This window comes from Nannospalax galili, unplaced genomic scaffold (genome assembly GCF_000622305.1).
Source record: "Nannospalax galili isolate Female #2095 unplaced genomic scaffold, S.galili_v1.0 scaffold35, whole genome shotgun sequence".
Taxonomy (NCBI): Eukaryota; Metazoa; Chordata; class Mammalia; order Rodentia; family Spalacidae; genus Nannospalax; species Nannospalax galili.
In genome coordinates, this window is record NW_008336449.1 from 695,880 (window position 1) to 717,684 (window position 21,805).

The 21,805-nt window shown below is 56.3% G+C and overlaps 2 protein-coding genes across 2 annotated transcripts in view; both read left to right on the plus strand.

Annotated features, from left to right (window-relative positions):
- Exd3 (exonuclease 3'-5' domain containing 3) overlaps positions 1-15,780 on the plus strand; it is an 81,262-nt gene extending 65,482 nt beyond the window's left edge. The window contains 6 exon segments of the mRNA XM_029562586.1: positions 391-444; positions 647-778; positions 13,591-13,684; positions 14,962-15,003; positions 15,152-15,157; positions 15,445-15,780. Of these exon segments, the coding sequence (XP_029418446.1) occupies positions 391-444; positions 647-778; positions 13,591-13,684; positions 14,962-15,003; positions 15,152-15,157; positions 15,445-15,731 (615 nt within the window). The 3' untranslated portion in view covers positions 15,732-15,780.
- Positions 15,781-20,240: 4,460 nt separating this feature from the next.
- On the plus strand, positions 20,241-21,129 carry Nrarp (NOTCH regulated ankyrin repeat protein). Its single transcript, XM_008831198.3, has one exon. The coding sequence runs from the start codon at positions 20,574-20,576 to the stop codon at positions 20,916-20,918; it is 345 nt and encodes a 114-aa protein (XP_008829420.1). The 5' UTR covers positions 20,241-20,573; the 3' UTR covers positions 20,919-21,129.
- Positions 21,130-21,805: the final 676 nt, after the last annotated feature.

A 21,805-nucleotide genomic window follows, 5' to 3' on the forward strand; every position in this document is an offset into this window, starting at 1 on the left:
CCATGTCGTACAATGGCACGGAGGTCAGAAGAGGGCTTTGGATTCCCCTGGAACTGGAGTTAAGGACAGTTCATAACTGCCATGTGGGTGCTGGGAATCGAACCCAGGTCTTCTGCAAGAGCAGTCAGTGCTCTTAACCGCTGAGCCATCTCTCCAGCCCCCCTGCTTCAGATTTTTAAGAATTGCTTTTAAACTTTAATTTTGTTTGTAATTATATAAAGTGTTTGCATTGCTCCAAGAGCATATCTGCAAAACAAGATGGTGCCCAGACTGTGGGCTGCAGGGCCTGATGGCAGCAAAGTTTGATGCCTGTTGACACAGGGGACAAAGCCCTGTGGGTGGGAAGGAGCAGTGGAGTGTTTTCACGCTGCTGGTGTCACTCCTGTACAGGTGGCCAGACAGGAGGGAAGAATCATCCTGACATGAAGGATGCCATACCACCAGGTGAGAGCTGAGACCCATCTCCCAAGGGACCTCAGTCCAACCAGGCCGCCCCATTCCCAGTTCCTTACTCACCTCAGGGTCTGCTCATATGGGGCTGGGGGGTGTGAGGTGTTGCTCTGCCCTTGTAGCCTTCTTCCCAGAAGAAGCCACCGGAAGTTCTGGGTTGTGAGGGCCCCAGGGCTCACCAGTTGTATCTTTGCAGCTTTGTGCCCAGGTTGGGGCTGGGTATTGCCTTTCTGTGAACTGTGCCCTCAAGGCCCAGCAGCAAGCCAAGGACGTGCTCAGGCACTTCAGTGTACAAGTCACTCACACAGACATCTTCAGCCACTGCCAGGTAGGTCCTAAGAGTGTCTATCCTAGGTGGGAAGCACCGTGGCAGGCAAGCAAGAACCCGTGTATCCCTTGATGGTGACAGACAACAGTGCCTTCCAGTTTCTGTCCATAGGAGCAGTGGCCGTACATCATCTCCCACCCATGTATGGTTAGACACCTGCACACAGCTGCATGGCACAGTGGTCATTGCTACCTGGGCCAGTTTGTGTACAGCATTCTAGTCATGCCAAGGGATGGTAAGGCACCAGTTTGGGGGTTTGCTCTGGCCCCTGAGGAGTTTCTGTGATGAACCAAGAGAAAGTGTAAAAAGTGGCTCTCAGACAGGCTCTTGAGGCATCTTCTGGACCTCTGGTGTAAGGGCCTGACCCTGCTGGTCTGGACTTGGGCTCCTACATGTACATGCTTCCTAGAGACCAGTGAAGGGGAGGTTCCTTCTAGCAATGGTATTAGTTTTGAACCCTGGGTTTGGAAGCTTTCCTTGAGAGCCCCTCAGGCTACCTCCCTGACTGTGCAGGGCTGGAGCTCAGCCCTACCTTCCCAGACTTGGGTAAAGCAGCCTACCTGGCTGGAGAGGGACCAGCCAGGACTGGTTCCTCTACTATTGGAACTTGGGTTGTTTTTCTGCAGTGGGTTGGAAGTCTGCAGTGCTGAAAGTATTGTGGGGAGATAGGCACTCTGGACCAGCAGGCTTCTGGGCCTCCTGCCTCTGCAGCCTGGAGTGTGGGGTGCAGTCTGACCTGCTGGCTCCACTGCCCTACTGGGACAGTGGCTTCCCCTATGGCACTTTGCAGCAAGGAAGTGTGCTCCAGGCCTTTTCCTTCAGTGTTGAGCTCCAGGGGCGACAGGAACCACGTCCGTCCTCTGCCTTTCTTTGTCTGAGCTCTGCCCTCAAGCGTTGTAAAGACCCCAGGATGTCCGGGACGCCTGGGGAGGCATTTTAATGAGCTTTTCAGAACCTCGGCTGCTGCTTTTTCTTGAGAAAACAGGAAGTTGGGTAGCTGAAAGGAAACCCCTACTCAATCCTGAACCATGTGCAGGCAAAAGCCTGATGTCTGGTGCTACCTCAGACCTGAGGGCTAGGTGGAGGAAGAGCACCTCTTGCACCCAAGCATGGACAGTGTGAGGGCAGTGAAGGAGCCCCATAGCCTGGCTAAGGAGACCTAACCCTCAGGTGAGCATACTGAGGCTCCCGTTCTGGCAAGCAAGAGACATAAACCAAAGGACAGGTTTTCAGAGGGGCAGGAAGCTGCTGCGACCAGACCAGGGGTCATCACGCACTTAGGCCAGAAGGGGCAGCACCTGGTCATTCCAGGACAGAAGCCAGGCATGGAGTAGAGTGGGACTGAGGGCAGTGTGAGGGCTTTGGTTTCAGATGCTACAGTTACAGATGTTGGTAAGACTTCTCAGGGTTCTATCCTGAAGGGGCCATTCCTCCACATGAGGCAGGACATGCATGGCTCATGAGCTGTCTCAGTCCTCACCCCACTGCCCAGCCCTATCACTAACACCATGTCCTGCTTTGTGCATCCCACGGGTCAATGCAACTACCATGGCTGGGTAGCAGAGCCCACCACAGAGCCACACCAGAGCAGGAAACACACAGGCCCAGATGGGTGTGTCTGAGGGCAGGACCCTCACTGGTGGAAGACAGCCTTTGAGAGCACTCTCAAGAGCACTTTGAGAGTGTACACAGTGACTCACAGGCCAATGTGAGGGATCAAATGGGTGAGATAAACCACTGAGAAGCAGCCAAGATGCTGGGCAGGGAAGGCAGACAGCTTGCTTTGCACAAGTGCATCTACTGTGCATGTCTCTGAACTTCAGGCTGTGTAGGCTGGCCCCTGGGTCTAGAATCCCAAGACATTTTCAAGGCCTGGAGGGCCAAGGCTCCAGGCCACATGACTGTGTTGTGTATGTGCACTGAGAACATCGTTCCCATCATTGGACAGTCCTTGAGCCACATTCTCACCACCCTCTCCGGGGACCTGGGAGTTTGACCCAGGCAGGCAACTGGGAGTGCCATGGAGCACACACATACACACACATACATACGTACACAACACACACACACACGCACACACATACATACACACACATATACACATGGCAGCCACCCCTATCCCTTGTCCCAGTGGCCAAGGAAGACTTTGTTGTCAGGGCCAATAAGGACACTGGAAGAGTATCTGAATACCCCAAGGTGAAGCAAAGGAGATTTGTGTCAGAGTGGTCCTGTTCCAGGTGGTTTGCAGACCTCTGCTATAACCTCCAAAGGCCTCAGCCATAGAGTGCAACACACTTGATCCTGGCTTAAGACGGCCCCAAAGCCCCCGGCCCAGCTCCAGGAGGCATGTGCCTTCCATCTTGGAGCTGCCCTACAGGCCTGGCTCAGAGCACTGAACCCAGACTCACAGCCCCTACAATCCTTAGATAGGCCAAAGCAGGTCACCTCCCTGGAGAACTGCCACCAGCTGAATTTCCATTTTCTTTTCCTTCTGCTATTTTGGTGCCATTCCCAGGGGGAAAACCCACTCAAAATGCAGTGTTCCCAGAGTAAAGCTCAGGTTGGCACAGGGGGTGCAAGTAGGAAGTGAGCAGTGATGACAGAACAGGGGTCTGAGGCGACTAGGGCCAACTTTCTGGGCATGTCTGCATGTTAGAGACCTGTATTGCGCAGGGAAGACTGACCTCAAAGTGAGCACTGTCCACCTGCCCAGCCCCAAGAGCCACAGTGCAGTGTGGGGAACAGAGGGTCTCCCAAGGGGGGTCATGGCCCCAGAAGCTGGACTCTGGGAGTGGGGAGCAGAGACTCTATCAGGAACGTCCGCCAAAGGGACATTCCCAGTGCTGTCCACCATGGGAAAATATTTTATCAAAGAAATTTGAGTTTTAAAAAAAAAAAAAAAAACCTAAACATGAACCACTGACATGGCTGGGCGTAATGTCTATTTTTACTGTCCCTCTGGTCCCCCCACCCATGGCTGGGGAGTAGCCCAGAGCCCCTGTGAGGGTGTGTCCTAAAAGAATGACGTCAAGCCCTAGGAAATGGGTGTCCCAAGAGGCCAGTGACCCACCTCAGGGAGCTCTTAGGCAGAGCCAGCAATAGAATTTCCTTACCACTGTGAAAGGAGCCACAGTTAGGGAGGTGAGCTCTAAGGGCCTAATTCCAGGCACCATGAACCAGAGGGGGCTTCAGTGGAGAGAACCAAGGGGAACCAGGCCTAGGCTCCAGCCAGCTCTACCTGTTCCCATGGGGGGGCCTAGAGCCTTATCTCTCAGCTCTTATCCTGACAGAGGACTCATAGAGGGATGCACAGGAAGCAGAGCAAAGTCCAAGGACCCCACCCCTCCTAAGCATTTGTCCACCAGCCCTGATCTCCCTCCCACACTTGTCACATACCTGAGATATAGGCGGAAACCCTCCCTCCCAAAGCCTCTGGGATGACTTTGGGGTGGGAAGCAGCCTCAGGGAAGCCAAGACCTGGACAGTATAAGAAACAGCTTCAGCAGGATGAGGACCTGGCTTGTCCCTCAGGCTCAGGGTCAGCACATTTAGAAAAGCCTTGAGTCTCAATCAGAGACCAACATGGGTTCCCACCAAATGGCCCCTAAGAGACTGAGGACCTGGACTCCACTGTCCAGGGACCTGGCTTCTGCTGATCCAGAGCAGATCCTAGCACTTTGGAAAGGTTCTTGACACTGTTGGGTGCACATGACAGCTGCCTTTCACACTTTACACTGAAGCAGCTGCTCCTGTCCCCCCACCCCAAAACCTTCACCTGCACATGAGGCAGGTCATCCTGTTCCTTCCCTGGCAATGCCAAGAACTTTCCCCAGCAATCAGCTTAGGTTTGCAACAAAGCCACCTGGAGCCCTCCTCTGTCTATAGCCTATCCCACTATTCCCTTAAGGAGTCCCCCATAAACAGCCTAGCTGAGGGATCCTTATAGCAAGACTGGAAGGGTTGTACTGTTCCTGGAACCTTGGGAGAATTGGACCACCCTGGCAATGGTAGACAGTTACAATGTCAGCCTCAGAAGTCAAGGAAAACAATCAGAGCTAAGAGGCTTTCTGAGCAAGCACTGGCCACCTGGGCCAAGATGACGTCTTCCAGAGCTAGTCCCATGTTCAAGTGGAGCCAGTTCATACAGCTGCAGTACCGTCCTTAGGCTGAGTAGGTCAGTTAAGATTCTATGGACAGGGCTGGAGAGATGGCGCAGCAGTTAAGAACACTGGTTGTTCTTGCAGAAGACCCAGGTTCAAATCCCAGCACCCACATGGCAGCTAACAGCTGTCCATAACTCCAGTCCCAGGGGATCTGACAGCCTCATCTGACCTCCGCGGGCATTGCATGACACGGTGCACTTATCTACATGCAGGCAATACACCATACACATAAAATTTAAAAAATAATAAATTTTAAAAAATGTATGGATAAACAGGCGTGGTGGTGCACGCCTTTGATCCCAGCACTTGGGAGGTAGAGGCAGGTCGATCTCTGTGAGTTTGAGGCCAAGCCTGGTCTACATATCAAGTACCAGGCCGGCTGGGCTACAGGGAGACCCTGTCTCAAAAAACAAAAAAAGACGTGGGCAGGAGCTGAAGAGGTAGTGCAGTGGTTAAGAGCACTGACTGCTCCTACAGAAGACCTGGGTTCATTTCCCAGTGCCCACACCAACATGGCAGCTAATATCCATCTGTAACTACTGTTCCAGGGGATCCAGTACCTTCTTCTGTCTTCCGTAGGCATTGCATGCATGTGGTACACTTACATACATGCAGTCAAAACACTCATACCCATAAAAAACTTTTTAATGATTCTGTGAGCAGTAGACAAGGAGACCCTGTCAGGGCTCCTCCACAGCCCTCCAGACGGGGCTCTAGACATGTCAAAAGCCAGCTTCTAGGTCCTCACCAAGGCTAGGCTCCAGAGGGAACAGGAGCCAGGGCTTCTCAGCCCTTGCCCAAGAGGACCTGCCTTCCCTCAGGAGTGAGCCCAGTATTTCCCTCATCCTCAGTGTGGCCAGACTGAGGGGATCCCAGAAGAATCCAAAGGTCAGAGATCTGTCCAGCACATAAGGCCCATTGCCCTTCATTGGGTGGCCATGGAACCTTTCTCTAGATAGTGAACCTGGTCACCCACTGTCCACTCATAGCAGTGATGGATGAAGGAGGAAACCCTTGCTTGAGGTTGGTAGGGATAGAAGGGCAGGCCACAGAAAGTGTAGAAGTATGTCTGGAGAGCATGCTGGAGGCGACAAGCCAGTCCTGCTGGCAGTGGCTACTGGGGCACATCCTGGCAGGAAGGGACACCTGAAGGGACAGTTGAAGCAGGCATAAGTCTACTTTCCTCTCCCACCTACACGGGACTCAAGGTCAGCCCTGAGGGACACCAGCCCACTGGCAGGCATACCTGAGGCCTGTCCACCCCTCCCAAGCCAGTCCTGTCCAGAGAGTTACCAGGGCCACTTAAAGAGAACAGGAAATGGGTTTTATGGAGGGAGAAGGGGCCCCTGCCAGTCACACCTACTACTGTGGAAGATCCCCACAGCCCCACGCCTGCCCTGCTAGGGCTGTGGGGATCCCTGGAGTGGTCCTATCTCCTCTTGTTCAGGGTGCTCTGCTTGCGCTGGGCTGACGCCACCGTCCCCTCACACCCCTACCCATTCTTGCTGATGGGTGTCTCCCTGACCCCAACTCCAGCAAGTCCTGAGACCCCAGCCGGCATGCCTGCGTGACAAGGCGAGTCTGCGGCCTGCCACCTGCTGTGGGTCGGGGCCCTGGTGTGGGGCCACCCTGACCCCAAGTGGGCAGCGCCCCTGGAAGCAGAGCGGCCTGCAGCTAGCACCCCCGCGACCCAGGCGGGAAGGCGGCGGCGGCCGTTTGCTTTTGAATCCCCGCCGGCTCCCTGAGTGGCCCTTTCAAAGGCGGCGGCGGGGGCGGGGGCCGTTCCCAGGCGCGCCCCGCCCGCCCCGCGCCCCTCCTCCCGCTTTCCCACGCGGCCGGCCCGGCGCGTTCTCACGGCCGCCGCCCCTCCCCCGTCTGGGAATGGCCTGCTCTGCGCAGGGGGCGGATCGCCCGCGAGCACCGAGAGAGGGGAGCCGGGGCCTTGGGGGAGACGGGCACCCAGAACCCCAGGGAAGGGTGCCCTGAGATCTTGGGAGATTAGCGAGAAGGGGGACCACAGCGGCCCAGGGGATTGGCGGGGGCTCAGGAAGGTGGGGGCACCTCGTTTGCAGACTGGGTAGGGAAGAGGAGGCCCTGCCGTGCCTTGGGGGAGGCATCCTGTGTGGCCCAGACCCTGTTTCATTTCTCCTGTCAAGAAGGTGGCCCTGGGCTTCGGAGGCCTGGCCTGGTCTCTGCCTTCACTGCCTGGGGCCTGAGCTGACCATTGAGGAGTTGGGGCCCCTCCCGCAGCCTGGCAGGCTCAGGCTAGTTGTAGCAAATGCAGATTTCTGCTAGATAAGAATTCCTGAAAACAAATTTTTCCCAGGGCCGGAGATGTAGCTCATTTTGGTAGAGTGCTTACCTAGCATTCAGGAAGCCCTGGGTTTCCTCGGAACCTCGTAAACCCCAAGTGGTGGTATAACCCTGTAATCCCAACACCCAGGAGATGGAGACAGGAGGATAAAAAGTTCAGTGCCGCCGGGTGTGGTGGTGCACGCCTTTAATCCCAGCACTTGGGAGGTAGAGACAGGTGGATCTTTGTGAGTTCGAGGCCAGCGTGGTCTACATAGTGAGTTCCAGGTCAGCTGGGGCTACAGGGAGACCCTGTCTCAAAAAGGCAGAAAAAAAAAAAAAAAAAAAAAAGAGTTCAATGCCTGTGTTTAAGGGACAGTGTTCTGGTCTCCTAGGGGTATGTGACTGTCTTTTTTAAAATATTTTATTTATGGGCTGGAGGGATAGTGCAGCCGTTAAAGGCTAAAGCTAACAACCAAAACGCACAATATTTTATTTTATTTTTTTAAATATTTTTTTTCGGGGGGGGTCTTTTTGAAGCAGGGTCTCCTTGTAAGCCCCAGCTATCCTGGAACTCACTATGTAGACCAGGCTGGCCTTGAACTCAGAGATCCGCCTGCCTCTGCCTCCCGAGTGCTGGGATAAAAGGCGTGCACCACCACGCCCAGCATTATTTATTATTTTTTATTTTATGTGTATGAGTGTATTGCCTGCATGTATGTGAGTGCACCCGTGTCATGCAATGCTGCGGAGGTCAGAAGAGGGCTTCGGATTCCCCTGGAACTGGAGTTAAGGACTCCTGTTCGTAGCCATCATGTGGGTGCTGGGAATCGAACCCGCGTCCTCCACAAGAGCAGTCAGTGCTCTTCACCGCTGAGCCATCTCTCCAGCCCCGGGTCTGTGACTGTCTTATTTAGTGAAGAACCACTGCCTGGTGTGGCTTACTGTGCAGACTCTGGTTCACCTGTCCACCCTACAACTTGGTCCACAGAGGAGCTGAAGGTCCCCAATATGTGCTGAATGTGGGTTCACATGCTGTTGGGTGGTGAACAGCAGTGCAGGCTACCAGCTTTGGGGTCTGCCAGTCAGTTGGCATAACTTGTAAGGCAGCGGTCACCCCGTGGGACCTGTCTTCCAGGCCTAAGAACCCAGAGCCTGAGGAAAAGATTCCACCACCTGGCCCTGCCCCCGGGTGGCCTGAGCATTTCTCCAATGGGATAAGCAGGACCAGGGCCTAGTGAGACCCCTGCCAGTGGTCAGCCTTCATTCCCTAGGCAGGTGTAGAGTTAAGGCATGAGGAAGAACTCCAGCACTGGCCTCTCCTAATGTAAGATGTGGTACACTGGACACCTACAGTCATGTGCACTTCTCTGTGAACCCCAGACAAATCCACATGCAGACACTGGGGGAGTTCAGCAGTAGAATGCTGGCCTAGTACATGCTTGAGGCCCCAGGTTCCATCTCAGCACTGAGAGAGGAAAAAAAGTGACCTTGGGTCACTGGGTGCTTCTGAGACTCTGAGGCACCCCTACCCCTTCACATTTACCCTGCCTTTCTGGGAGACACTGGTTCTCCCTTCTCCAGCTCCCTGTCTGGGAGCACCAGGGTACAGCCTAAGCCCAGCTGTCCCTGACCCCTGAGGGGACCCTCACCAGGAGGACAGCCCCCAGGCCCATCCCTGGAGGCCCATCCCCCACTTGTCTGTGGAGACATTGTCCTGGTTGCACAAAAGGACTAGGCAGCCAGTAAGTGGGGGAGGGGCCAGACCCGTGGGAACTGCCCTTCCTGGGCCAGAGGGTGGGGTGGGGGCCAGAGGGCAAAGCCCTTGCCAAGGGCTGCCATCCTCGCTGGCTCCAGACACACTCAAGCTTTCGGGGTTCAAGCCTGCCAATAGAGGGGCATAGCCCCTGTTCCTAACAGGAACAGTTAGGCGTTATGGCTTAATTTTGAAACCTTCCCATATAAGCAGACCTCCCCATTTCCCCAGAGTCCTGGAGCCCTGGCCCTTCTGCTCACCTCTAATCTGATATCAGTAGAAAATCAAGGTGCCAAGCTAATGAGACCCTTAATGTCTGTCACCAAGTAATTCATTTCTCTTAGAGGGCTTATGGCCCCTGTGGGCAGTTGTCATTCAGGTCACCTTCAGGGCAGTCAGTTGTAGGCCCACGAAATGCTCTCAGGACAGCATGGGAAAGTGAGGTGTTGGGCAGACTCAGACTGTGGTAAGCTGGCACCTCATTGCTTTCTCCTGGGCCCTGTCCCGCCCTGTCTAACAATGTGTCAGGCCATTTGTCCAGGAACCCCCTGGGAGCCTGCCAGAGAGGACAGGTAAGGCTGGAGTCAAAAGCTATGGGGCTTAGAAGGAACTTAATGGGCAGCAAGTACCCGGGGACAGCAACATGGGCGCCCCTAACCCAGGAGCTTGTATTCCTTGCCAGGGGTGGGTGTGCCCAGGTATTTCATGTACTGTTGACTTCCTGCCAGGCAGTGGGTGTGATATGTTCACTTCCTCTGCTCTTTCATGCTTTGCTATTCCCAGTTTGTGGGATGTGAACAAGAAATCGCCTGTTACTTAGGAGCGTGTTCCCAGTGTCTCAGTTCCAAGCATCTCCTCACAGGATTGGGAGTGAGAACACCTGAACCAAGTCTCTTGCCTGAGCCTACCAGTGAAGTGTGTATGCCTGAGCCCAGGTCTCCCACCTCAGACTGACCTCACCCAGCCCCTCCATAGGGCCTAGGTCTAGCCGGAGGTGGAGTGCAGGAGAGGGCAGGTCTTGCTCAGAGCCTCAAAGTACTGACCAGCTGGTGGGGGAAGTGCTGGCAACAAGTCTCACCAGGCTTTACACACATCGGCCCCTTTGTTCAGAGGCAGGAGGTCCCAAGAGCCCCCCTCCCCAGATCTCTGCCTCTCTCACCTACCCTCTTGATGGGATTAGTACCTAGGCATGGGGAGAAACCCCCTCAGGCCAGGCCACAAGGTTACTGGACTTGTCCCCAGCTGGGAGATGGGGCATGGACTTCAACTGTGCCAGGTATCTGCTGGGCAGGCAGAACAAGCTGTGGGAATCACCGGGGCGGCCAGCCTCTGGGAGGCAAGCTCCGGTCACCTCTGCCTACCCCAGAGATGCCTGGACCAGTTCCCCATTAGCAAAGGGGGGAGCCTGACAGGCCACCACTTGCTGCCTTGTACCCTAGGGCACAGGGTTCCTACAGGATCCAGTAGTGGAGGGACCCAAGGCTCATGTCTCACCCGCCCTCTCCTTAGCCCCCTACTTAATGAAGCATGGGGCCTCAGGGAAGTTGTTACTGGAGGATATTTAAGAGGATAGTGGCCTCTGCCAGTTTGGAATCTGTTGCCCTCAGCCTAAGGAAGAACTAGTAGGCTCTAGGGAAGAGAACAGAGCAAACTAAAGCTGCCTTCCCAGCTCTGCCCTTGTACCCACTGCCCTTGCTAAGGCCTGTTCCTGAGAGCACTTCCACTCCAAACCATCCCTGTGTGCCAGCTGTCCACTGTCTGGAGGGCACAGGCCAACAATGCCTGTAGGCACACCATAGACTTAAGTTTGTGGCCCACATACCAAATGGATACCCAGGCACACATGTTCCTGGGACAGTTCAGGACAGTAGCAATGACCTCAGCAGCTGTTTAGCTCCTGGTTCCTTCAGCAGTGGTCACCTTCTGGGCTGGTAGCTAATAGCAGCTCTCATGGTATGGCCCCAGCACCCTGGGAACAGATCCCCAATGCCTTCCAGCCCCCCACCCAACAAATCTCTGCTGCAGTTGGAGGAATGAGCAGATGGTGTTCCACATGGAGCCTCAGGATAACCCTGTGTGCTTTGGCCCCTCTTTGTATACCCTGGAGGCCAGGGAAGGGGCTATGGCTGTATGAAGGGTCAGGGTGCACCCCCTAGGATTACTATCTCTGGACACAGCCAGATCAGCTCTTTCCCTTATTCCTGCCCAGGTTGGGAGTGGAAAGGAGCTATGGAGTCAAACCATTCCTGGTCCATAGGCCCACTAGTCCCCTGGGTAGCCGGCCCAGTGAGGTAGCTTTGCCTCTGGGACTCATGGCTTACCAGCATGAAGTGCTCTGAGTCAGGGCTGAAAGCTGTGTTGGTGCCTCACAGCCACCATGGGAACCAGGCATACAGGAGGACCCCTGGGACTGAGCATGTGGGAGCCTTCCAAGCCTCTCCTGCCCCCACTTACCTGGGCCCTCCCACACCCTCTAGGTTCCCTGCCCTCCCAGTCAGGTTTCAGGGGTGAAGCCCAGCCCTGCCTTCAGGATCAGAGACTGGAGGGGGGATGTGAAAGCTAGGCTGGTCAAGCACCCATCTATGCTGATCTAGGGGCTCAGGCCCTGGCCTTTGCTCAGGGACCCCCACCCCTGCCAACTAGTCTCTACCTAGATTCAGTGTCATGCCAAATTTGAAGTCTACTGTTCTCACACTGAGGGGGCAGCACGAAGATCCTAGAGTAGGGTGTTGGCCAGTTCAGGGCCATGTATCTAAGAGGGAGTCAGCCCCTATAAAGCCTCATTTCTGAAAAATGAGAGAGGAGGGGGCCCCAGGGGACAGGAGACAGAACTTAACATTAGGCTCAATGCTTCAGGTCAATGGTCACTGCCCTAATGGTCCAGCGTACACTTAAACATATATCCTCAGTGGCTGGACCTCTTGTGGACTGTAAAAGCCTAGAGGCAGAGGGCGGGTGCTGTGAACAGTGCAGAACTGGCTTTTCCAGCCCAGGCTGGGGCAGGGTTCCCTGGGCCCCACTGGGGTGACAGCAGGGCCCAAGAACGGGCAACGGACCGTGGGAAAACAAGCACCCGTGGTTCCCGAAGGTGGGGCCAGGTCCTTGCGGATGGCACCAGGCGTTTGCGTGGTGGTGACTCAGCATGAGCCAGCTGCCTCACCCAGGCTGCATACTGGGCCAGAACCTGGAAGGACCAGGAGGACCTGGAGACCCCACACAGAGGATATGCAGCCTTTCACCCTTCTGTGTTGCCCCCACCAAGACCTCCTGAGAAGGCCAGGACAAAGCAGAACATAGATCTCTGTGGTGGTAGTCTTGGGTACTGGTAGAGGCTCAAGTGCCCATGAATGACACTCCTTCCCCAGCTAGACCAGGCAGTGGCCTCAGGCAGCTGCACAGCTCCACAACTCTTGCTTGTCCACTTGCCCCAGGAAGTCCCCCACACTCAGAGCTGCACCCAGAGGCCAGGTGAGTGAAATGACTAGGTCCACAGGAGGTGTCCTCCCTGAGTAAGGGGGCTTCCTGATAGGAAGAATGGGAGCTGGGCAGAGGCAGGGCAGGTTCTACCTCCCCACCAGCCCCAGTTCAGGCCCCTGGCCAGCAGGGGCTGCTAGGTTGGAGTGGTGGTGAAGCCATAGGTAATGCAACCTTGTGGTGTTGAAAGGTCCGTGGGAAAAGGATGTGTGGGTGGGGCAGGTGCCGCCCAACATGGCACACCCTGGGGCTTCAACTGTGTCATCCCAGGACACCTGCTTGGCTCACTTGAAGCCCCTGGGTGGAGAGGGGGGCCCACCAGTATGATCACTAGAGACCACAGCCTTCAGCCACCTTCTCCCTGTAGCCCTGCTTGGTGGCCCAAGGACCCACCCCCCCTGCAGTTGCTGTGACACCAAAAGTGCTTCCATGTACATGTACCTGCTCGGAACCCTCACACCAACTTATCCTGAGATCCAAATTCATTTCTTTGTACAAGTAGTTAGGATTTAGAGGGCCATGCACAGCCCTTTCAGGGTCAGGACACCTGGGGTCAGGTCCTGGCCCCCCTCCCCTGAATCAGTGGTAGCAGTCAGGTCAGCAGAACTGAACTGAACCCTCCCTGGATGATCACACTCATAAAGCACTCAGATGGCCTAGGAGTTCATTACATATCCTTGAACAAGGTCCCTAAAAGGAACCAAAGTTGGTTTTGTTCCTAACCCCTCATTGGCTGTAGGGCCACCAGTCCCTATGGCTTTGGCAGGTCATTGTGAAACTGTCTACACAAGTAGACACAGATAGGCTGGGGGAGCCAGGACAGCTGCAAAACTGCCCTCACTGACCCTTCATCCCATACCTAAGCTGACCTGGTCAGAAGGGCTCAGGCCTGGTCCTTTTCTCAAGGCTCTAGGACTGGCAAGAACAAGGGCAGAGTCTCTGGGGCCTTGGGAAATGGAAGAGGCAGCCTATAACCCCAGAGAGGCCAGCAGTCAAGGAGGGCTCTGAGGGCCAGACAGTACATAGGATTGGGACAGGGGTGAGAGAGCCCACTACTATACAGGGCTTGAGTTGGAGCATAGCAAGGAGGCCCTGCTCATGCCCCAGCATTCTTTCTGAACCCCCAGGCCTGTAACAGTGACTAGTACCTTAAAGTCTCCAAGGACTTGATGAAGCAATTGATACAGCTCAGCAGCCAGCAAGAGAACCCTAGCAGCACAGGTGAGGGGGGTGGGTCCTGAAACAGATGCAGTGTCTGGGATGAGTCCTTCAGAGGTGAATCTCGGGGGTACCTGGGGAGATGCCTTGGGCATACTCTAACCCTGAACTTTCAGGGTGATGGTGGTGGAAGGACAGTGCTTAAAGTAAGGGCTGGGGCCCAGTAGCCTGTTCCCCATGCAGTCGGCTCTGGGGACAAGGAAGGTGGGATCCTTAGCACCTCTCTGGGACCAAGTGTGCCATCCCCTCTCTTTCTGTGGACCTTCAGATTGCTAGTTGTTTTGCACATAGGCTTACCACTTCCCCTGGAATTTTGGGGCACAGCGCCAGTCCCTCATGCAGTAGGTGGAGTTGTGGCTACCTGAGTCTGTCTAGGTGGCTCTCAGCACTCCATAAGCCAGCCTTAATGCCCCCTGGGGGTAGGTGGAGTGGGGTTGACCCTGCTGTTCCTTGGTAGATGGTTTCACCTGGAAACCTTCCCCTGCTTCTTTGGAGGAGGGCAACGACACAAACTAACTGGTATCACGGGGGCTGCGGAGTAAGAGTGGGGCTAGGCAGGCTAGATAGAGGCAGGAAGACCAGATAGAGGTCATGGCCTCCTCAAGGAAGACCCTCCCCAGCCCCCCAACCCTTCAGGGTGGGATAGCTGCACCCATGTCCTGGCTGTAGTTAATCTGGGACCTTCTGTTAACAGATGTTTGACAAGCAAATTAAGGGTTCCACAGGAGCGGAGAGGGAGAGGTTGCCCCTCCCATTGGCTACCCAGATTCCCCTCAGCTCCCCTACAGGAGTCCCTCAGTGGACACTGGCCTCTCTGCCCTCTGCTCACTGTGGGGCTCAGAGCCTGCTACAAGGACCAGCACGAGCCACCTCATTTTTGGAGGCCCTGGGGGCCCCACCCTAGTACTGGCTGATTTCGAAATGGACTCTTTGGCAGTGGGCTTATCTGTTCATCACCACAAAAGGGCTGCCCCACCCCCACCCACTGGTTCTCAGGCCCCAGAGCCCTAATCAGCAAATCTCATGGCCAGGACTTGTTTCCCAGGGACCTTTGGGCCCCAAGAACGTCCCAAAGTTTGAGTTCCCTAGGAAAAGAACCCAGCAGCATCAAGGCTCCCTCAGACCCTGTTCATTGCCCTCTCCACTGGGGTGGGGTGGGGGTAAGCAGGAGACAACGGAGATGACAGTAATTCAGTTCACAGTGGCACTGTGGGCACAAGTCCACAGTGGGCTGTCCCCTTAGGACAGTTCCATCATGCCCTATTCTCCTTGACTGATAGGTGATGAGACAACCCGGAGCAAAGACTCAAAGGAGGAGCCAGGTGAGCCCCAGGACCACCCACCAAGGATACAGCTGGCTCTCCACAGGACCCTGGCACCTTGACCTGCCCCAAGACAGGGGTCTTGGTTCTGCAAAGGGATAGCCTAGAGACTCTGAGGGGATGGTCAGAGGGCACTGAGGATACAGAGGGCCAGGTGTCCCTAAACAAAAGGTATGGGGGTCAGTGTGGCTAAGAACAGGAGGAAGGCCAGACATGGTGGCACATGCCTTTAACCCCAGGTCTCAGGAGGCAGAGGCAGATGGAGCTCTGTGAGTTTGAGGTCAGCCTGGTCTACATAGTGAGTTCCAGGCCAGCTGAGGCCACAGGGAGACCCTGTCTCAAAAAAAAAAAAAAATTACTGCAGGAGGAGTTGCTGGAGGGGGACATCTGGTGGTAAGCCAGCTGAGGGATCAGGCACTGCTTCTCTCTGTCTAGACCTAGCCCCAGAGGCAGGACCTGGACCTAGGGGCTGCTCCTATGATCCCCCCTGCCGCTGGCTAGAAGCAGAGGACCTACAGGCCAGCACTCCAGCCACACTGAGCAATGGCACGAGGCTGCAGCTAGAGCGGGTCCTGCCTGGTGTGCTGCAGAGCCCAGGGTTGCAGCATTTCTACTGTTGCACACAATGAGGCAAGGTTTTCTGGGATGGCTCCCACCTGGGCCGCATCACCACGCATTTCCACGAGATCCTGGAGGGTGGGTACCCCAGCCCCTGTGGGCCAAGATGAGCCCTTAGCCCAACCTAGGCAGCCAGGGACAGCCAGCCAATAAATGTAAAAATTGTTTGACCTACGTGGGTTAATAGCATAACCTTGTCTGTCTGCTTGACTTTTCTCCACATTCTGACCCCTTCCATATGCTTTCAAGCTGCTGGAGACACCAAAGATGAATGGGTTTCCAAGTGGCCAGGATTCTTGGGCCCTGAGTCCAAGTGTGACCCACAAGGTCTCTTCCTGTCACCCCAGGTGACCTAGGGAGAGAGGAGAGTAGCCACTACAGCACGGTAGAAGACACTGGGCTGGAGGCTCCTGGCTACCTACCTATGCTGCATGACTCTCTCCCATATCATGGGCTCCTCCCTGGTCATAACTGTCCAGAAGTAGGTGCTGCTGCCTCTGCTCTCTCCAAAACCATGGATGGCTGCCCTAGAGGGTCTGAGGGTGCTCATGCCAGGAATCCTAGAGGTAGGGGAGCCAAGGGTGTGTACTAGCAGTGAGAGAGAAGGAGAGCCAAGAGGAAGCCCGGGGTGGGGGCTCCTGCATGCAACTTGCCTTCAACCAGCCAGTTTGGTGTTACAATAATAACCTGCCTCCTCCTCCCTACTCCCTAGCAAGGCCACCCGACTTAACACTCTCTCCCCAGGAAGGCCACCCTGATTTACATCCCTTTCTTCTGCTTCCTGCCTCAAACAGAAACCAGCTCAGATTTGGCTGAAGAGCCTAGCATCCGCTAGAGAGGCAACAGGGTTGTGAGTGCCAGGGAAGCTCATTTCTGCCCAGTGAGGGGAGTACCTACAGACCTAGGTGTGACACCAAGCCCATATCTGCCCACCATTCATAGTTTAGTTCACCTGAGGCCTCTCCCAGGCCCATGCAAGATACTGTCCTGGACATACCCTGGGATCTAAATCCTGGCCCATTCAGCCCTCGGAAACCTGGCTGGCATTTCATAAATGGGGAGAGAGAGGCTCAGCAATGGGCAGAGACTGCAGTAACTCTAGGGTCCCTCAGAGCCAGTTCCAACCCAGACCCTTCCCTCAACCTGCTGGGCAGCCTGGAGGCCTGAACCAAGCATCAGACAGGGTGTCAAGGGGTATCAGAGCTGGGCTGCTACTCTGGGAGTCAGACCCCCTAGCTGCATGTCCTGTCCTGGGGAGAGCCCTTGATCACATTCTTCCCACCTCAGGGATTAAGCGGAAGCAGCAAAGGGCATTTGACCGCTACCCAGCTCAGCTGCATCCTGGACTGCAGCTGCCCGGGACCAAAGGTGGAACAGGGGAGGAAATCCATGCCATCCATCCTGACCAGGCCAGGTCCTGACCGTGCCCACTGCCCAGTAATGTTTGCCCTGCTCTTGCCTCTGCTCTGCCACCTTGCACAAGGTACACTTGCTGTAAGGCACCTCTACCCTAGCCATTTCATGGGGAGAAGACTGTCTGCCCCATGCAGATCTAAGCACCAGAGGCAAGCCCCAGGCATGGGGAGGGCAGCTCCAATGTGCCTTCCTCAGCTACAGGAGCAGGTTGCCCCCAGGACTGGGGACAATCACAGGGCTGACAGAGCAGCCATGGTCCCCAGTGCTGGCCTGCCATGCCGAGTGGCCAACCCCTGGGCAGGAGCCCTGGTCACAGCAATTGTCTGCTGCAGTTCCTGCCTGGGCCTCCTTCCTCTGCTCTGCCGGTGCTGGCTGGGGCTGAGTGTTTGTTATTTGATTCCTATCCTCTCTAGGCCCTTCTACCAGGTGTCTGGGCTGCTGGGAAGAAACACTCTCCTCTTTCCCACGCTCCCCAACACATTTTAATGAATTAGCTGGAAGCCCCGCCCCCACTGCCCGCTGGCCTCCCTCCCCTGCTCAGTGTCTTTAAGGTGGCCACAGGCCTGGCTCAGCTCTGGCCAGCTGCCCCTTCTGTGCTGTCCTCCTATGGCCCTCTCAAACTGCCTGAACTATCCCACCAGGACTTTCCCAGTAGGAGTTCTAGAATGTTCTACATGCCGCCCCTTCCCAGCATTGCTTCCCCAGCTGCCTGCAGCTAAGCATCTATCCAAGGGAGCACAGGAGGGGGTCACATGGGAGGAGAAGGGTGCTCCTGGGCCTGCATCCTTATAATCAGGCAGGGGATAAAGGACAGGGTCCAGCCTCATAGCCAGGATGGGGGTTGCCTTAGATCTAAGCAGGCATTGCAAACACAGTTTAACACTGAGTATCCTCAAACTCACTGTGAGACCTTTCCCAGCCTTCTCTCCAACAGCATGTGGAACAAATGTCCGCCTTTGGAAGTGTCCTTCAGCAAACACTTGGGCAGTTCTTACTAGTAACCAAGTGCCCCGCAGCCCTCCCTGATCCCATCTTCGTATGGCAGCTTCAAGAACATGGATGTGGACCAGAGCACAGGCATAACAAAGGAGTATGAGCCAGTAGGGGATCCGTGGCCACCACCTAAGTCCCTCAGTGAGCTGGGCCTAAGGGCTCCATCCCAGCCACATAGTGGTGGCAGCCCAGCCACATCTGTCTATTCTTTGAACCTGACACAGGACAGAGTGTCTACAGGATAAGCTTTCACCGTGATGGGATTGCCACAGCAGCCACACCATCCCTACTGCCAGCCCAGCTCTCACCAGGGCTGCTGCTGATTTCACGGCCCCGGTGGTGGCGGCCTTGCGTTCCCACACTGAGCTCACACAGGCCCCTTTGTCTGCTGCACACTGCGGATGTCAATGGAACATTTCTCCCATGCTTGGCTCTGGGAGAACATCTCTGATGCCCTTCCCCAGGCCAGGCTGGAGCCCACCTAGGCAGGAGCCTCACCTTCCAGGAACAGCTGTGGGCTTGGTAAGAATAAAGGCTCCACTCACCCAACCCATGGTCTCTGCATCCTGCCAGTATAATGCCTCCAGGCCCTGTGCAGATGCACAAAATCATGGAAGCAGCTCTTACCCTCCTGACTATGCTCCCAGAACCCCCTCTCCTCCATGCCTACCTTTGTTCTCTGTTAGTGTTCTGTGACCCAGCCAGCACCAGAGTGACTCCCCCCATCTGTGGGAGGCCAAAGGTGCCAGTCAGTTTCCCCAGTTGAGCCTCAATATCCCTACCTGTTGCAGAGTAGAAAGAACCTTAGGGGGCACCCCTTGAGATCTTGGGAGCAGAGAGGCAAGACGTGAGGGTAGGGGACCAAAGGAACAGAACCCACTAGACCATGGATCTCAGGAAGACCAGAGCTGGGCTCCAAGTTGCATATGCAAGGGGCTCAGGTTCCCAGACCACCACTTGTGGCCCTTGCACAAGTCAGCTAGGGTCAGGCATGAGGCAGTTGGCCATGCCTGAAGGCGGCTGGCCAGAGATGATGAGTCCCCCAGGGGGCTTGCCCACTATCTCCATCCAGTTTATCTATGGTCTCTCCCAGGACACAGAGCAGGGTGGCGGGCATACCCTGGTAAGTATCCTAGAGCTCTGAGTCTGGGAGCAAACGCATCACCCCAAAAGAACTTCCCTAGATGAAGCCTGGCAGGGTGGTCTACCCAGCTGAGGCCCACAGCTGCCTGCTTGGAATTCCCAGCCTAGCTTCAGAAGCAATCAAGCCCTGGCGTGTCCTGCTTCCTGCTCTGTCGAGTCTTAAGATCATTCCTCCTTAATTTTCAGTAACCACAGCAGAGCTGTAAACTGTAAAACATAATGAGGAAATGTAGAGCCTTGCCTCCCCAGAGGGCACCAGCCCCTCTAGCCTCCTGGTCAGTTGTCAGAGTGGTCAATAAAATGTGGGACTTATGGTTTAGAAATGAGTCATTTCAAAATTCCCTTACCGGGTAGCCCTGGGTGTCTCACTTGGGGCTGCCCACCTAGCCAGGCCTACCTTTCCTTGTACATGTGTATCCAGGCTGGGCAGCATAGGCACCCATCTGGAGGTGTGGTGATAAACTGCCCCCACCATACACACATTGTGAGCCTGCCCTGGCCTTCTGGATATGAAAGTGGAACTCCTTTACTAGAGTGACTGGGGACTTGGAGCTCCTCGTGTTAGTGTGGTGAGGCGAAACACATGAGCGCCCGAACTGCCTGGGGAAGTCACACTCGCATATAAAAGACTAGGGTGGCTCAGGGCCACGCGCGTCTGGGCCCTTCATGGAGCTGTCACCACGCGAACGGGCCTGGGACTGGCTGCTGGGGGGAACTCGGAGTTCCCTGGATTTATAGAGAAACAATGGGCAGGAAGAACGTGGAGGGAGGTGGAGATCCGGGGCAAACGTACCCAGACGGCGGTGGCGATGGTGGCGCTGGGAGCCCACTGTGACCACCTGGCCTCCCCTCCCTGTGCAGCCCAAGACCAGCGCCCTCTGCCGTGAAGTGCGCTCCTGGGGCCACACCCCCAGCACCGCCCTCGCCACGCCCCCACGTGGGTACAGTCCAATCGCAAGTGCGGTAGGGTGCGCATCACGGACGCCCATTGTTATGCAAATATAAGGACCTTAAAAGGTGAGGGAACTCTACCGACCAAGAGGAACCGCGAGGCAGGGAGACGGGCGTGTGGTCCACGTGGGAGCGCAGCCAAGCTCCGCAGGGACCACGACCGTGCGTGTCGCCGGCCCCAGCTGCTCCAGGCCCTGCGAACCAGCACCGGGCCTGATCGCCCGCCCGCCCGCTCGGGCGCGGCTGGATGCAGCGGGGGTCTCGCGGCGGCGGCCCTCGGCCCCGAGCGCCAGGAGAGCGCAGGGGCGGCGTGCGGGGCCCGGGGGCGCAGCGCCCTCCATGCGCCGAGTCGCTCCAGGAGACACGCCCCGAGACAGCCGGGGGCCCGCGCCGCAGCCGCCGCCCGCGCTGATACCCGGCGCGGGCCACGGCCCTCGCTCTGCGACAACATGAGCCAGGCCGAGCTGTCCACCTGCTCGGCCCCGCAGACGCAGCGCATCTTCCAGGAAGCCGTGCGCAAGGGCAACACGCAGGAGCTGCAGTCGCTGTTGCAGAACATGACCAACTGCGAGTTCAATGTGAACTCGTTCGGGCCGGAGGGACAGACAGCACTGCACCAGTCCGTCATCGACGGCAACCTGGAGCTGGTGAAACTGCTGGTCAAGTTCGGCGCCGACATCCGCCTGGCCAACCGCGACGGCTGGAGCGCGCTGCACATCGCGGCTTTCGGCGGCCACCAGGACATCGTGCTCTATCTCATCACCAAGGCCAAGTACGCGGCCAGCGGCCGGTGATGCCCGCTTGGACCTCGGGATCCCGGACCCCGGCCCGCGCCCGCGTCGTCTCTGCTGTACCTTCCCGCCAACTACCTCGGTGTGCTCCAGGCTCGCCGGCCCGCGTGGAAACCGGGACGGCTCCTCACGTCCGCGCCCCCGGGATCCGGCACTCTGCCGGCGAGCGCCTCCCCGCGACGGTCCCTGCAGCCCCGTGGGGCCCCAGAGCCTTCCCACGCTCCCTGACGGCGGACCGCCGCGAGGGTGGGGGCGGGGCGCGGGCTCCAGCCTTTTTGAAATTTGAGTCTCGCAACCCGCGAGTTCAGAATTCCGAGATACCGGATCCTCTGCTTGAAATGATTTCTCCCGAAGGTGAAAGGCGCGGGCGGACCTGTGCTCCCGCCGCGGCCGGTGGGACCTGCCCGCCTGCAGGGCCGCTCCGGGCGCGCGGGGCGGCCGAGCAGCCACCCCTCGGCTCCGCCGCCTTTGCGCCCGGGTGCGAGGCTGGAGACACCGGCTGTTCCTGGTGTCCTAAACTATTTATCACGTGTGTGTATATTTGTGGGTGAAGTTTGTGCGCCTGAGTTTTTTGTTTGGAAAATATTGTGCGTGGTTTTTGTGGTTATGGGGGAAAAAGATGCATTTGGTTTTTTTCCTTAAAACTAAAAACTTGAGTCTACCATTTCTTGGTTGCACTGAAAATACCGCCTAGCCCGACGGTTTTCCTGTTGCTAGTCCCTCCCCGACCCAGCCCCCTGCTTTCCCTTTGCGCCTCCTTCCTCTTACCTCTCCCTGGATTCCCAGTGAGTTTAGGGAGCCCCAGGACCTCCCTTCCGCACTCTTGTGAGAGGCCATTCCCCACACCCGCTGGTTAGCAAAGTTCCCGCGGGACCTTGAAGCTCGCGTGG

Excerpts from the sequence above, each read along its gene's own strand:
- Nrarp (XM_008831198.3), top strand. The coding sequence starts at position 20,574 with ATGAGCCAGGCCGAGCTGTCCACCTGCTCGGCCCCGCAGACGCAGCGC.